The sequence below is a fragment of the Parus major genome, chromosome 8, assembly GCF_001522545.3.
Source record: "Parus major isolate Abel chromosome 8, Parus_major1.1, whole genome shotgun sequence".
In the NCBI taxonomy this organism is placed as follows: domain Eukaryota; kingdom Metazoa; phylum Chordata; class Aves; order Passeriformes; family Paridae; genus Parus; species Parus major.
The window spans coordinates 752,278-768,780 of NC_031777.1; the positions used below are offsets into that span (position 1 = coordinate 752,278).

The window sequence follows — 16,503 nt, forward strand, 5'->3', positions numbered from 1 at the left end:
GGTGTCCCAATATCACTGCCCAGCATGAACTCCTCCATCAGGTGCTCCAAACCAAGTTTCTATTTTGATTTGTTTCACAGCTCAAGTCTTTGGAGTTCACCACTCCTGTATTCCCCAGCTGTGACAGCCAGACAATTTCCAACAATTACCAGACACCGAGCTGAATGCTTCAAAGAAAATAACATCCTGTCTCTTTCTAGGACCTGACAACAGTAGAGCTTACAACACATTACACAAATAAATCAGTGGAGTAGTCAAAAAGAGCTATAAAAAGAACAGGCTGAAGCTACATTCCAGTTTTGCCTTAGAAAAACTGCAAACATTGGAAGGCTTCCAATTAAAGACACCGATGAAGCATCAAAATGTGTTTAAGCCTTGGCAGACTAGGCAACATCAGCCAGCAAACAAAATTTCCATGTATTTTCTATGGTAAAGAAACAGAATTTGGTAAAGCAGATAAACTGAACTCTTTAAAAACCAAAAACACCAAAGACAAGTCTACTTTGTTTTCAGTGTGTTCAATTTTTATCTAACAAAATACTTCATCTTTTTCAGCAGTCAGAATAAGATTACTTCCCTTAGCACACACCAAAAAGCCCAGCAGGACTTTGTTAAAATCCCTGGAAGATGCACACATGAATTTCCATCCTCCAGTCCATGTCTGATAGCACAACATGCCACAAGAAAAGGGAAACAATGCAAAGTACATGGACTCCAGAAAGCTGCCTGCAGCACAGGCAGCTCTACAATATACTACTAAGCACTAGAACTAAACTGCCTTGACTGCATTTATATGAGAATCAGCTATTTTGTCAAAAGTCTCTTATTCTCAGAAATTGAGACTCTCTGCTTTTAAGTCCCAAGATAAAATTCTGCAGAGTTCTTCCTTAACTGAAAGCAGAGGCCAGTGCTTTCAGCCTCAATGCTTGTTGACACAGATGTGAAAGCACATTTGTAAAGGGCAGAAATCCTAATGGTAAAACCCTGAGGGCTTTTATAATACAGATTATCTAAGCACATTGGCTTTTTTCCAAAGCAGCATCTTAGAAACTGCTCATGGCAATAGTATTCCACCTCATGCAAGTGCACAACTGTTTATCCACACACTGAGGAAATGGTGGCACACTCCACAAGCACTCACACCATAAACCAGCAAAACAATTATGAGGAGCAATCCCATCTTATCCCTAATAAACATTTTAACAAGAGCAGAGTAAATGATATTCTCTCAAAGACCAAAACAACAAAATGGCAAGAGCTTACTCAGGCTGTGAGACTGGAGGTATCTCTGAGGTAGGTGAACTGGAAGTGTTTTCAGTGCTTGGGACTATGCTGGAGGAAGCTTCATTTGCATCTACTGAAGATGGACTCACAGCTTCAGGCTGGCTTGTTTCACTTATTTCTGTTGTCTGTAAAAACATTCCAGGTGAATATACATTTTTCAACACCTGAGTAAGAAATGCATTCACACAGTAACATCTACTACAGAGTTCTAACAGGTCAGATTTCTGTCAGAAATTCATTTTGCTTCCTCCTAGACCTAGGTGGCATTCTGTGCTACTCTGGAATAGCTGCAATGTTCTTCTGTAGTCTGCAATAATCATGGAAAAACATCAATTGGAGCAGGCCTGAAACAGCTTCCTCAGTGGTGCATTCCTACAGGGACTGCCATGAGAAAAGCAGCTTGAATACTGCAGTAACCAAAAGAAACAGTTACATTTGCATGCTCCATTACAATCAGATTTATGGTTTCCATCCTAAACTAAATTTTAGAGAAGGCTTTTAATTTCATCACTCCAGTGGAGGTCCAAAATTATTTAAATCCTATTCCATGCTGTAAGTGAACAAAGAGATAAATCACTTTTCAAATTTGAGTGTTTAGTAGTCTTGAGTCTTATTTATTCTAGGTCTTCAGTTTTCATAAGCACACTCAAAATAAGGCTTTGTGAATCTGAAAGAGCATATAATCTGAAACAGGTCAGAATAAGTCCTGCAGCAAAATTAAATATATATTGTCAATAGCTGCATTACTCCAAGTCATCTCACTAAACATGAAGGGCTCAGGAAGGTTTAACATATTTAAACAGCCAAACCATGAAATAAATATTCTGAAGTATGTCCTGTGTGTGACATGTTGTAATTTACAAAACAAAAATATGAAGTCAAATAAATAATCTTTAACAGTGGGTTTGTAACATTTAACACCATGCACTGACTTAACAGTATCAATGGCACAGAGCTGAAATATAACTCTTTTCCCAATTTACAAAGGAAATTAAAGTGATTGAAACCATGAAGGATCAAAGCTAAAATGGACTGCTATAATCATCAAGTCTGATCTACATAAAAAGACCTCAGAGAAAAGACTTTTTTGTTTTATTTATAAATAGGCATCCATACCTACAACATCCAATTTTAATTTATCTTGAAAAGTTCTTAGTCAGCACCTACCAATACTAAATTACTCATTATTTATGCACATGGGAAATGCAAGGTCTGTTAGCTCACACATTTTCTCTTTTACTGGAAACAAGAGTCTGACAGCAACCCAGTGTACAGGTGAAACGTGAGAGATGGTTACTATGATCTTCAGATAACCAAAATGAAAGAGTGAAATCCCAGAAGCATTCACAGACTGTATGAGGACAGTGAATGAAATAAAAGCCTTGCCTGCTCAGATTTTGTCAAGTCATGGAGCAGCTCTTCCATAGAGTAACTCTGTGTACTGGAGTCCACGTGCTCAGGCTCCAGGCTGGGAGCAGCCTCTTCCCCCTGGGATATTGAAGGTAAAACATCAATCAGTCTGGACACACTGAGTAACAGCATTTCTTCCACCAGCAAAACATCAAGAAACTAAGCTAAGTTAATCCTCAGAAGCACTGACCACCTGTGTTTAAAATCTCACCTGCACAAAGACTACAGCAAGTTAAAATGATTCAGTTCAATCTTCCCTGAAAAGACCATTTTAGCATTGTCTTAAATCATTCCCTTTGTTTGCTAAGGAAAGTTCCTCATTCTGCTATGACTTCCCATGTTGACAAACCCTCCCCCTCCCTACCTCCCTGCTGCCCAAAAGAGGAGAAAAAGCAAATTCTGAGCTGACTTGCATCAGACAACCATTAGAAAATTACACGTGGCACATTTCAGTTGTAGCAGTCTTATCAGCAGAACTACAGTAATTACACAAATCTGCCAGAACCTTTTAAAGCAACCTTCTCTTCTACAACTAAAAATTCACCATCAAGTGCAGTGAATTCACAAAATAAAAAGTATCAACACTTGAGGGGTAAATAAGTTTTAAACCCACCAGACTATAAAACAAGCAAGAATTTACATTTGCCCTTCAAACTTTTTTAAAGTTGTGACTACAAAATATGCAAGCTGGTTCTGAGCAATACTTTAAAATATATTTTATTTTAAAATGAGAATTTTAAATTCTCATTCTGCCTCAAGAAATGAGGCAGAAACTTAAACCCATTTTGTTTTCTAAGGACTATCTAAAACCCTGTGGCCAGATCCTGCAAGTGTCAGTGTTCAGCCCAAAAATGGGCTGCTGTGCTATACAACACCACATGATATTAATTTGAGAGAATTAAGGCATCCACTGAAGAGCAGGAGCTACAAATCTGAGTTAACAAACCTCAGAGACAACTGAGCAATATTTTCCCCCAAATATTATTAGCTCACATCCCAATCCCTAAGATGAAATAGCATCAATGGCTGGAAGAGACAACTGATCTAAGGCAAACTGATCAAGGGCTGCAGAAGAAGCTGCAGCAGTCTAATTAGCAGTAACAGACACTTTCTTAAAATTCCTCATCCACCCAAGAGATTTTCTTTAATGAGTGAAAACAACAGTCTAACATTAGTTTTCACATCTTTGGGTTTAAGTTCAGAAATCTGCTTAACAATGCAGCCACATTAACAGAATGAAGAATGTTGCAGAGTAGGAAATCATCCACCAGTGGCTTCCCAGTCTCAAAGCTTACTTAATCTTTCCAGTATTATTGCATCAGACATTAAATTCAAGCAGAACTTCTTTCTAGGCAGCCAGAAGAATAGGACTGAGTGCTATTTGGCTGCACAAGCTGGCAAAAATTAGAGCTACACTGGTTGGTGAAATGCTTAAGAAACCTAGAGTATTTAAAGGGATTTTTTATGGTCAGGCAGCTCTCCCCTTGAGTCAGCTAGAATGCTCAGCACACGTTTTCCAAGTTTATCATGGCATATAAAAGCTTTTTTGGAATGAGGACTGTGATTAGCACTACTCCAGATTGCTGGAGGAAATAGGAAAACCAACACAGTAGTATCAATACTACCCATGTTCAGAATAGGACTGAGTGTGGACCTGGGAAAATAAATAAACACATGAAATTACCATGACTTTCTGACTCAACAGCTTGGGAATTCGCTATGCAGTGCAAGATGCAGAAACTTGTCATGAGTTAATCAGGGTGGGACAATTACACTCAATTAACCTGAAGTGCTGAGTAAAGTAAAAAAGAAAGGGACCACAGCTTATTTATTATACCTTTCAGAAACATGTTTTGGCCTTCTTAATTTTTATTGAACAGAAGGAATTAATGAAATAAATTAATTAAATAAATTTAATTTAAATAAATTAAATAATAAATAAATAAAGAAGGAATTAAATAAAGTGATAAATGCTGACTTAAACCAATTGATCTGAAATCTTCTCTTTAGGGTAACAATCATCTGTACACTGTTTTTAATACAACAGATGGAACTGGCATAGTGTGGCCTAGACTTACCCAGCCCATTATCTCCTATTCCTCACACTTCCCCTGATGCCCACTTCTAATATCTGGCCCCCAAGTTAAAAACAAACACAAAACAAACACCAATAGCTTTACTGTTTATTCCTTCTCTTGCCCCAAACTATCCACCTGAATTGTTACATAACTGCAACAAACGAAGTAAAGGAAAATAAAAACTTGGCAAGGTATCATGGCTCAAAGAACAACTGAGTACATTAAATTCTGGCCAAGTAGACCCTCTGGAGTATTTTATTTTACAATTTAATAGTTAGTCAGACTGAGTAGTTAACATGATGTATCCAGCATACCTTTTCTTGGACATTTTCATCCTCACTGGCCAGGACACAAGCATCACCTGAAGCATATTGCACTGCTGATGAAAGACTGTCTTTACAAAAGACATTCCAAACAGGAAGCCTAATAAAAAAAAAAAAAAGTCAAGAAGCTTTAGTTAAAATGAAATTTTAGAACTCCCTCAGTATTGTGTCCCTCAATCTTCTTCAGCTGTTCCCATGAGGCATCTAAAAAAATACATGTACAGTTCACAGATACTCATTCATAAATCCATTTGAGGATCTGCTACAAGAAATTAGAAAGAAATAACATCACAAATTTACTACTTCCAAAAGAAGAAAGTATCACCACATCACAGAGTGAAAGCTGACACAAATTAGCTAAGTTACTGCGAGTTAGGAACAATCTGAACCAACATCCTTTGTCACAAAGCAATGGGATATTTTTAGCAATCATTATTACTAAGCAAAAACTTAAGTCACAGAGTAGAAAGTGAAATCTCCTTAATCTCCTGTACACAGCCTACCTGAGGTTTTGTACAGTCAATACCACCAAGTACCCTTAAATAAATCAGAGAAAATAAATACATTTAAAAAAGCCCCATGCAAAGCCTCCCATGAGATTTGTTTTGTACTTTTTTTTTTTTCAATAGCATTAGTTGTCAGTAGAAATGGATTTATTTCTGCAGAAAAGCAGCCATCACCTCTACAAACACCTTTAGACCAGCATCTTTTCTTTCTTATCATACACAGTCCCTTCACATCCTAGGGAGCATCTGCACAATGAACCATCAGGATCTGAGGCCCAAATATTTCCATGTTGATTTCAACCAATTCCAGCAGAACATGAAGCAAACTGAGCTTTTATGGAGTCTTCAACAATAATGTTTAACTGGAACACCAGTTATCCACCACTTTAAATACAAACATTTTCCATTCAGGAAATACTGTTTACATAGCAATCAGGTGATCAGAATGTTCTCCTGTAACACACAAACATCTCCCTCACCCTGAAAAAACGAGCCACCTTCTCCTCAGAGGAGAGATAAGTCTATAGCACAGAAAAATCTGGATGCAGAACTCTCTGACAATAGCTTTGAGAAATAAAACAGCCTTAACATTAATCATAACAATGAAATTATCAGTAGGTCCATTAATCACTTACACAACTGGTATAACTACTGCTTGGAATTGGAATTACCAGCTTTCTTCAAAACTCAAATATCAACTTTATAGAGAAGTCCATGTAGTGTAGACTCCTCCACTAAGAAGGAACCCATGAAACAACAGACCACAGACAAGTATTAAAATTTTAACTTTCATGCATATATATATTTATTTATATTTATATATTCTGTGGCTTTCTCCACAGTCCCCAAGGAACCTGTGGGATCTGACATTATTATGGAGATGAGAAAATAAGGTGCTCCACCTCTGTCTCAAAGCACTTCAGTAATTTCTCTCCTCTTTCAGGGAGCCTTTCCTCTGTACTAAATGAAAGCTTTCAAGTCAGGCAGAAACAGCTGCAGTTACTGGAAAATAAAGAAGTGAATGTAAGGTATGAAAACAGTAATAACCACGTATTGTAGCAGGTACAGCCTCACATCTGAGTTGAGAATTAGGCATAAGCTCCTCACACATCTTAAATTCCCATCCCATCTTGTATTTTTATGTATGTAAATTTATATGTATTTAAAAATACCTGTTTGTATTGAGCTTTCCATCAAACCTCTGTCCTGCCCTATGCACATGCTGCTCATTTCAGAGCATGAATGAGATGTTACCAGACTTCTATGGCCTTACTACATAACTCTCACTTGGAAAAATTGGTTATGCAAATTCTTTGAGTCATTTATATTTCTGAAAGGGGGTTTCAATCATTTCATGGTGAAATTTTCATGCTCTTAACTCCAGTACCTCTGGCCTCTCCTTAGAGATAGGACTCCCTGGTTCTTCATAAAAATAACCCAGAAACATCAAACATTACAGAGCATCATCCCACCCTTTCATTACACAGGGGGGCACCTCAGGTGAGCTGCACAGAACAGCAGTAACTCCCTGGGTGCAGAAAAGGAAAGATTTCAATGTTAAAACACAAGGTCTGCCCTCACAAATGCACAAATAACTGCTTTAGCCCAAAAAGCACAGAAGGCATGTATTTCTTGCAGGCTTTATTGGGTTCCAAACACTGTTTTTAGAAGAATGCAGTTTGGCAGCTCAGATTTAAGCTACTCTGACATGATCTGCATCCAATGTCTTATTTACTTATTTTCCAAAATTCCTCTTGGTCTACTCCCCAACTCCGACATGATACCTCAAGTCTCCCAAAAACCCTCCAAGCTAGGGAGGGGACTGAGAACTCATTTTGTGCATGTGCATCCACGCACAGGAAAAGCTGATCCCTCCTGCAGCAGAGCATGCAGCTTGAAGGATGCATCACTCAACTACTGCCAGCAAACTCTGACAGAGCACTCAGAACACAAAGCCACATGAGACCAGCCAGTCTGGGAGAAGTCAAGTTAATAACCTTATCAAGACCACCAGCAGTAGTTTTTTTCTTCTGACTTTTAATTGCATATTAATTCAACAGGCTTCTTCAGCTGAAAGGATAGAGCCCATAATAAAAATAAATTGTCAAATGGCACGGCACCTCTGTTAACCATTAAAAAAAGCCCCAAACCAACAAAGATGAGAATACAAGTGTCGATTTACAGAGAGCAAAATTCCCCTCGAGTTTAATTGCAGTGTACACCCAGAGGAAGTACAGCAGTTCCTGCACATACTAATCTGTCTTTCCCTTTCTTGTGACCCAGAAGTGGGATTTTAATGCTGACTCAGAAGCAAGCAGACCTAATGCCCAAATGAGATCAGCCACTAGAGACACTGTCTCAGGTATGAGGCAGATCTTCAAATGAAGAGATTGCTCCCAACAAATAACCCACATAACCCACAGCTGGTGACTTAGGTGGATACAGAAGCTTTCAATATTTCCATTTTTGTAAGCATGACTCAAAACACCACCTGCTCTTAAATCTCATCAAGAACAAAGGAACTTAAGCGTGACTCTTTGTCCTATCATTAATGCAGTTTAAAAGCTGTTTCCTCTAATACACCACGAACTTTCCAGCCTAATGTGCACAAATGCAAAGGTTACAAGCTCAGACAAAGCAGCAGGAGTGGGTGGGGGAATCTTTACTTTTCTCAGGGCAGGCTCGTACTGTGGTTGCCCACTGAAGCAGAAAAGCTGCCCACCCCTATCTGGATGGTTCACTACACTCATGGCTACACAAATTGGCCATGGTCTGCTGATGAATGTTCTGATTTTGAAAAGGAACACACTGAAATTCAGAAGTGCAGGTGGTTTTGAAATTGCAGTGTAGGTTTCATGTGAAAGACCATGCAATTCTGATTTGGCTGAAACTCAAGGGATTGTGAAGAAGGCTGCAGAAAACTATCAGAGATAGAAAAGCTATGGATAGTTGTAATGACAGAAATAAAAATCAAGTAGAAAAGAAACAATTGGTAAGAAAACAATATTCATACAACTTACAGCTAAGAAAAATCCAAAATATCAAGGTAAGAGGAGCTTTTCCACTATTTCCTCAGAGAGAAACAGCTTCAGGCTTTCCTTTCCAAGGACTTCATACAATACTGACACACAGCTTCAGTTCAAACACATCTGTCCTCAAAATGATTAATTTCATAAATTCTCCCCAAACAAGACCTATTTCTGGACACTGGAGAGTGAAGCAGCTACAAGACAGAGGAATTTGAAGCCCAGGGAAAAGCAAAGGCATTTCTCAGCAGTGCACAGATCCCAAGCCCTCGCTGCAGGCCCAGGGAGCAGTGTCCCTCCAGGGTAACCACTGACAGATCTCAGAGGGTTGTGTTACCAACAGGTGCCGATGTGCCAGTGCCCAAGAGCTAAGAGGGAGAATGAAGATGTCACTGTCCCTGCCACATGACAATTCCCTACTCCAAACATTCCCAGATCACTTCAGACAGGCTTGAGGAGGGTTTTGGGCTGGGGTAGAGCCAGCAGAGCAGGCTGTGAGTGGGGAACAGGCACCTGTTTGATGAAAATCACCTTGTTAATTACAAAGGAATTGACTTTAGATTAATGAGCCTGAAACAATAAAAGCTGTGAAAAGACGAGGAAGGCAGCAAAATACGTTTTGCTGTGAACAAGTCAAGTCTGAGACTGTTTTCACCAGCTAATGGACAAAGAGAAAAAAGGCTCTGCAGGAATGAGGAGCTCAGCAGATCCACAACCAAACTCCCCAGTCAGCAGCAACCTGCCCCACAGCCACCGGCAACACAGGAAAAACAGCAAAGGCAGGGAATCCTCCCTCTCTCCCCAGCAACTCCACAAAATCATCTTTTCCTCCCAGCAGCTCAGCCAGGGGCACTTGTGTTTAAAAGGGTGTGCAGAACAAAGTAAATGTCACAGAAAATGAAGACCAGGACATTATTTAAACCAGTCACAGGAGGAAAGCCATTTTCAAGACACTGAACTGCTGCAGCACAACCTCCCCACACACAACACTCATTTCTGCATGTGAAGTGGAAATACATCTTGATAAATGCAAAGAAGAACCATTAATCCTCTTCCTTCAATACAACTTAAAAAACCCAAACAAACAAGACAAAGCAAAAAACATCAATCATTTGGAAGCCATTTTTTACCATAGAAGAGCAGCATGTGTTACTAAAATAATTTTGAAAGTTATGATGGACTTTTAAGGGAGAAAAAAAGCTGAAAACTAAAACTACAGATCTAGACTAAGCAAGGCACTGGTACCACCTCATTTCCTACCACTAACTTGATTCACATGCTTATAAAAAAACCCAAACCCAAAACATCTGAAATTGGAGCTTTTACTGCAAATCTTTTACCAATCTGTGGTATTTTGCAATTAAGTTTTTAATAGCTTGCCCACACTTTGCAAAGAATGTGCTCTCCAAACAGTTATTTCACTTACTCAGAGAATCCAAACACAAAGATACTTCTGACAATACTGAATTTCATAGCTGCAGACAATGAGATTCCAGCCATTGGTTTAAAATAGGGCTTACAGCATTTTAAATATCATTAGCATGCAGAGCTTGCAAAAGAAGGTTCCAGGAGCACCAGATAGTTTTTATCAGTTTGAACTGATTGACTGCATTCCCCCTTCAGCCAAACAGGAATCTGCTCTGATCTGGAGATTGTGGGTACATTCCAGTAAGTCCTGAGGGAAGAGAAGAAAGTCAGCTCTGAGCCAAGAGATGCTCAGATATCAAATCCAAGAAGACACAGGGAGAATGCACTATTTGCTCATGACTGTCCACTCCTGTCCCAAGTTAAACAACAGAAAACAACTTTATTCCTTGCTTGCAGTGTTCCCAGGGTTACTCCCATTCTGTCCTGGAAAAGGCTGCTGAGATAACAACACAGGACCCTGTGACCACAACATACATTAATTATTAATAATATAAAATATATATTACAATATAATAATAATTAATAACATTAATTAATTAATGTTATGGGACCATAACACACATTAAGCGTAGGTTCCAATGTAACACTGAAACCAACACAAACCTCTTCTTTCTTGAAAGGGATATCCAGGTGCCCTATTTCAGGTATTTCAAGCAGGGCAGAAGTCACAGCCCTGTCCCTCTGGAACACCCTCTGGAAGCACCCAAAGGAACAGGCAGCTCCTGGTGTTTCCTGGAAACAGACTTCTGCAATACTGAAGGGAGATTGCAGCTTATGAGAAGCTCCCTGCATTCTGAAACTCTAGTTATTTTCTCTGATGCAAGAGCTTGGGGAAGAGCACTCATTCCAGAAAAAGCCCATAAAGCCTGATACCAACCACAAAGACTACAGGAAAACAACAGCCATGCAGTGTGAGTGAACTTAAAGGCTTTTTGAGTCTGTAGTAACATCAAGACTTCCCTCATTGCTTAAATTCATAAGCTTGTCCACACAGCAACAGCAATCTCAGAAGCAGCAGCTGCTCTGTACCAACTCCTCACACTAAAAACCCACCCTGAGTGCCACACAGCTGAGCAGAGTGCCGAGGAGGGGGGTGTTACTTTAAGTTTAGCAACATGAATTTCAGCCTAGATCATTGTAAAACTATCACCTGACTCCCAGACATGTATAATGTATTTTTAATAGGTTTCTTATCTCTAAGGGATTTCAGCATTATCTTGATTGCCATTTTAAAACCCAGCCAAGCCAAGTCATTGTCATTCCTTTGTGCACCTGAGCTAATTTTTGAACTGTTGGAGCCTTTTACTGATATTCAAGTTTGTCATTCACATCAACATTTTCACTCAGCCAAGCCTTGGGATGGGTCTGTCCATTATACCAGCTCAGTAATTCCAGAAAGAATCACAAGGAAGTTTTTAGATATACAGTTCTAGGCTACCCTGTTCTTAGCTAGAACTTTTCATACACACCCTCTCCAGGCTGTAGCACCTCCACAATAAACCTCAAAAGACACTGCATGTCCTCCCCTTGAAAGAGGCACAGAAATTCCCAAAAGCTGGATTAGTAACAAAAACTAAAGAACAAAACTACTCTGTACAAGACTCACAGTGAGAACATCAGAGTGAAAAAGAACTAACAGCAGGTTAGAGAAAGACATTTCAGAAAGAGTTCAAATTAAGTGTTCAAGGGAGGCACATTTCACTGCAACAGGCAAGGTCTTCTCCACCACCACAGCACCCTCGTCATGGGGCAGAGGCCACTTCAGTACACCATTTGCATAACAAACAAACAAACTTGAAGTTTCTAGGGCAAATCTTTTAGAAGATACTGCATGAAAGCAGTTGGCTGATTTTCACATAATTTTAGAAGGTAAAATATTCAATAATTGATTGAGCCAAGCACTTGTTTTGCATAAGACACCAGAGCCCCTGCTAGCATGTACCACCTTCAACTTGAGCAGGCTGTAAGCAGATTTGATTTTCATTTTTAGGAGCCCAAGAGTTCCAGTGCAGCTTTTGTCCCAACCTTAGCCACAGAGCAAAAGACACTTGCAAACAAGATACTCCATACCTAGGAACATACTTTCCATTCTGAAACCAGATACCTGGAACAACAGTTCTGATTATGGCTGTGCTCAAATAATTTCATTTATTCCTGCTATAAAATGCACACACACAGTGTATATTTTAGTATCAGCCTTCTGAAGAGATTTAAGTACACAAGAGGACAATCAGCAGATAAAATTCTGAGCCCCTCAATAGCTAAGTTACTCTTGCAGTCCTATCCAGATCATGAGGACACTGTGCTGCAAAGAGGATTTCAGTGGTAAGGGGCAGAAGGGAACACAAACCCCTCACTCCCAGCTCTAGCACTCACACCTTTCTGCTAATAACAGATGCGAGCTCTAGGTTTGAGCCACGAGTCAATAATGAGGCAAATAAAGGTTCAATCAGCAAAAGCTCCACTGGTGTGATCCCTGATGTGATTTGCACAGCTCTCACCTGAGCAGCAGCAGCACTCCATGAGCCTGCTGGAGTTTTTTTCAGAGCTCCTCCTGCATTACAGCTTTCAACAAGCACACCTTCAAAACCAGACACGACTGAAATAACAAACCCAAATAAAAACCAGTGTTCTTTTCCACTGTATTTGGTAACCCAGGCTTCATTCCTGGTTGTGCCACTGACCCAATCCGACCTTTACAATTTTCAGGGTACACTCTCATGGGGGATTCCAGTCAGAGCTCCTATGCCAGGGGTTTGCCATAAAAACCAGCACATCTTGGTGCTAAATCACTTTGACACGAGGCATTTCCTGATGTAGGATACTCACAGAGTAACAACTGAAGGATCCTGAAGTGTACATGCACTGTCTCCCATCCTCTTTTTACTCACAGCTGTAAACTCAAGCAGCACAGTTAATAAAAGCTAAGTAGGTCAGGATATGGCAATGAACTTTCTGGGATAGAAAGACAAATTACTGGATGCATGATTTCTTTATTAAACTCCCAATTAACACTTTGGAAGTGCAGCTTATGGCAGGCAAAAGCTGATGTCAGAATAATTTATACAGGTTACTCTTCAAACAGCTGTCACAGCTGGTCTCACTTCAGAAAGTCCTGGTATCCTACAAGCTTCTAAACCTACTCCACTCACCCAGCTCAGGATATTGGCAAACTACAAAGCACTCCAAGTTTTAAACGTATTTTTTATATTATGATCATCCACACAAAGGGATTAACTGGAGCATTAAGAAAACCTCTGAATTCAGGACAACAGCAGTCATTTGTCACGCACAGTGGAAGCTCCAAACTGCACAGATGCCTATTATTTTTGGAGCACTACATTCCTGAGCCATACCTCCATCAGAAGTATTTCCCTAAAGCCATCCTGCTCTTTTGAAACTTAGAACAATCTTGCTGGCTCAGAGCTGTCGAGTTGTGGCTGGTCCAACTTCAGAAAGCCTCAAGTATTGATAACTGACCCAAAAAGCATCACATTCCCTTTATTGAAAAGGCACTGGCTAACGAATCCCTACTCAAGCTTCTGCATTTTTGTGCATCTCCTAAAACAAAGTCACATTTTTAATGCCCAGGATGACATCTTACACTTCAAGTATCAAATCAATTATTTTTTCCCCATTTGATTTTTACTAATCAGTACTTTCCTACTCAACCAACTTTCTTAGGTGAGCTTGAAAATGCATGATGAGAGGTTTTAAAAATTCCTATTTTAAGCTTAGTTTCAAAGAAAGAAGCAACAGCTACTCAGAAAGAAAACAAAGCCCAGGTTAAAAAGGGCAAGAAGTCCAAACAGCCTGGAGTGTTCTTTGTGTTCTTTCAGCAGTTGTTTCATCCCATGGGTTTTTCCCTGACTTTTGGGGTTCCATTTGATCATCTGTTGACCACCAGTTCCACCTGTAAGGAAAAATTTCTCTCCTACTAGCACAAAGTCCTTTGAAAACTACATCTCAAATTAATTAAATTTAAAAAGCCAACATTTACAATGCAAATCATTCCATTTGCTATTTGAAGTTTCTTAACTGCTGAAGTGAACAAAGCTGCTGATTTTCTTTATAGTAAAAAGTTAAATAAATCACAACTTATCAACTTCTATGGTCCACCAACAAGGCATGAACCAACAGACTTCAAGACTTTTTAATTACAACTCTGACATGACTACTGAAATTAAACTGGGTCCCAACATCATCCTGCAGACAGGATTTCAAACCCTCTCATGTGAATTTGTATTTGGACAGCAGACTAGGAAACTGGAGTTGCATCCCTCAACATTTAAATTAATCCACTGGCTCCTAGCCAAAAAGCAGCCAGTGAGCAGGGTGAATATACAACACGAACCTTTCTTTTTTAAACTCTAAAAGGTTTGGGGTAATCCAATACAAACTCTGAGATCAGTTAAGACACTGCTTGAAAAAGAAATCCCTTTTGAAGAGTAGGAAAAAGAGCAGCTCCATTTTCCTCCTAACCACACCAAAGAAGAACACAGAGGTTGTCAGAGATTTACAGAGCAAACACATTATTCCAACAAGATAACTGAACACGATATTCCTTCGTTAATATGGAATTATCCTGAACAAAAACCAAAAAAACCTGAGCTTTTTAACAAAATTAAGCCCTGCTGAAACAGCAGACTAAGAACCTGACCACCTATTGATATTAAGCTAAAAACTCCTTCCATTAACAAATTACCTGGAGGCAGAGACAGATTATCAGCCCTCAAGGCACTCTAACCAAGAAACAGAAACCATTTTCCCATTAGGAATCCTAGCTATACAACTAAAACCTGCTGTCAGGACAAACTTGGCTGTTCAAGGAGTAAAATCAGAGCTGCCTGGAGAAGGTTCAGGAGGCTCACAGCTCACCTGATCAAACCCATAGAGGCAGGAGATTTTTGTTTCGAATTCTGCTGAATGTAAACACATCAACCGAGTTTTCAAGCACTTTTAGATTCACTTCCATCTCCAAACCCCAAAAACGTGATGACATGAACCAAAGCTGCTTCAGGACTGTTCAAACACAAGCATCAACACAGTAACACAAGCATCAACACCAGATTTGCAACTGATCGTGTAAAATAGAGATGCCTGGGCTCCCACTCCTCACCCAACTGTGAGACAAGCCAGAACTTCAGGATGATTTCATTTTTTTAAGGAGAGTATCTGAACAATCTACAGGAACTGTAATGTAGTAATACACCAGAGTGTGGCCATTCTGTTTGCAATATTTGCAGTTTGCTGCTCAAGCTGGCTATCATTTCTCAAACAGTGACTCACCAAGTTCAAAGAGGAGCAAAGTTTAAGAAGGTTGGGACTTGCCATACAGAAATACATTCTACTAATATTTGTATTCTGGTAAATGTCATCTCTTGAAGGAAATTTGAAAAGACAGTAAACAGGGTATGCTGGAGCAAAGTACAGTGGAGGTAATAATTATAAAAAAACACTCTCAGAGACATAATCAACGCAAAAATAAGAGGGTTCATTTGGTTTAACTAAACACTACTCCTGACAGACTCAGAAGAAGGGTTTCAAGAATAAAGCACCGTGTTCTTTCAGAGGATACTGCAAGAGCTCAGCCTGAAGCTGGAAATGCAAGGATGCCCCCGGTAAAGGCACAGCGAGACAACAACACCCGTAACTCTGAACCTCGGTGTGCGGCTTCAGCCCTCACCTGACACCGCCGGGTGACTACTGCCGCTCCTGGCAGCGGGAATCGCTCTTCCGAAAGCTGTCACCTTCCCCGGGGAGCACCGCACCACAACACAGCCCGGGCTGCCCAGAAGGAAGCGCCTCACCTTCCTCGGCTGCCCAGGGAGGCCGTGGGGTTTTTCTCTCAGCAGGCATTCCAAACCCACCCGGACGCGCTCCTGTGTCACCTGCCCCAGGTGACACTGCCTGGATCATCTCCACAGCTCCCCTCCAACCCTGCTGATTCTGTGACCGCCCAGCGCCCCATCCCCACCTCCCGACCCCGGTTCCGCGCATCCCGCCCAGGGAGCGCTCCTCGCCGCGGCAGCGGGCGCGGCCCCGGGTGCCCGGCGGCGGCGGGGCTGAGAGGCCGGCACTCACCAGAGCAGGGCGCAGAGCAGGAGGCAGGAGCCCAGCGCCAGGGGCCGGCGGGGCGGCTCCCTCATCGTCTTCCCCGTCTGGCTGGCGCGGCCGGGGCGAGGCGGCGCATCCTCCTGCGGGCGGCGGGAGCGGCGGGAGGCGCTGAGGGGGATCGGCCGTTGTTGCGCACGGCCCCTCCCCGCGCGCGCGCGCGCGGCCGTTACTGCCCGCCGGGCCGGGCCCCCCGCCCCGCCCCTTTCACTGCCTCACGCGCTGAGCTGGAAGGATGCGCGTCACGCGCACCGCGCCGCCAGCCAATGGCCTGAGAGCTCCGCGGGATGGCCCCGCCTTCCGATCCCGCCGATTGGACAGCGGGCTCAGCTGT

General features: G+C 41.2%; 1 protein-coding gene across 8 annotated transcripts in view; it reads right to left on the minus strand.

Annotated features, from left to right (window-relative positions):
* The window catches only part of SUCO (SUN domain containing ossification factor), a 38,146-nt gene extending 21,825 nt beyond the window's left edge, over nucleotides 1–16,321 (minus strand). For 6 of the 8 annotated variants that reach the window (XM_033516322.1, XM_015636548.1, XM_015636549.1 and 3 more), the window contains exons 1-4: nucleotides 10,054–10,115; nucleotides 5,087–5,195; nucleotides 2,671–2,772; nucleotides 1,264–1,409 (exon numbers count right to left, since the gene is read on the minus strand). In XM_033516322.1, the coding sequence (XP_033372213.1) occupies nucleotides 1,264–1,409; nucleotides 2,671–2,772; nucleotides 5,087–5,195; nucleotides 10,054–10,100 (404 nt within the window). In that variant the 5' untranslated portion in view covers nucleotides 10,101–10,115. Of the gene's footprint in view, nucleotides 1–1,263; nucleotides 1,410–2,670; nucleotides 2,773–5,086; nucleotides 5,196–10,053; nucleotides 10,116–15,741; nucleotides 15,981–16,139 lie in introns of those variants that run through there. The other 2 variants (XM_015636546.3, XM_015636550.3) reach the window with 2 other exon arrangements.
* Between the last annotated feature and the right edge of the window lie 182 nt (nucleotides 16,322–16,503).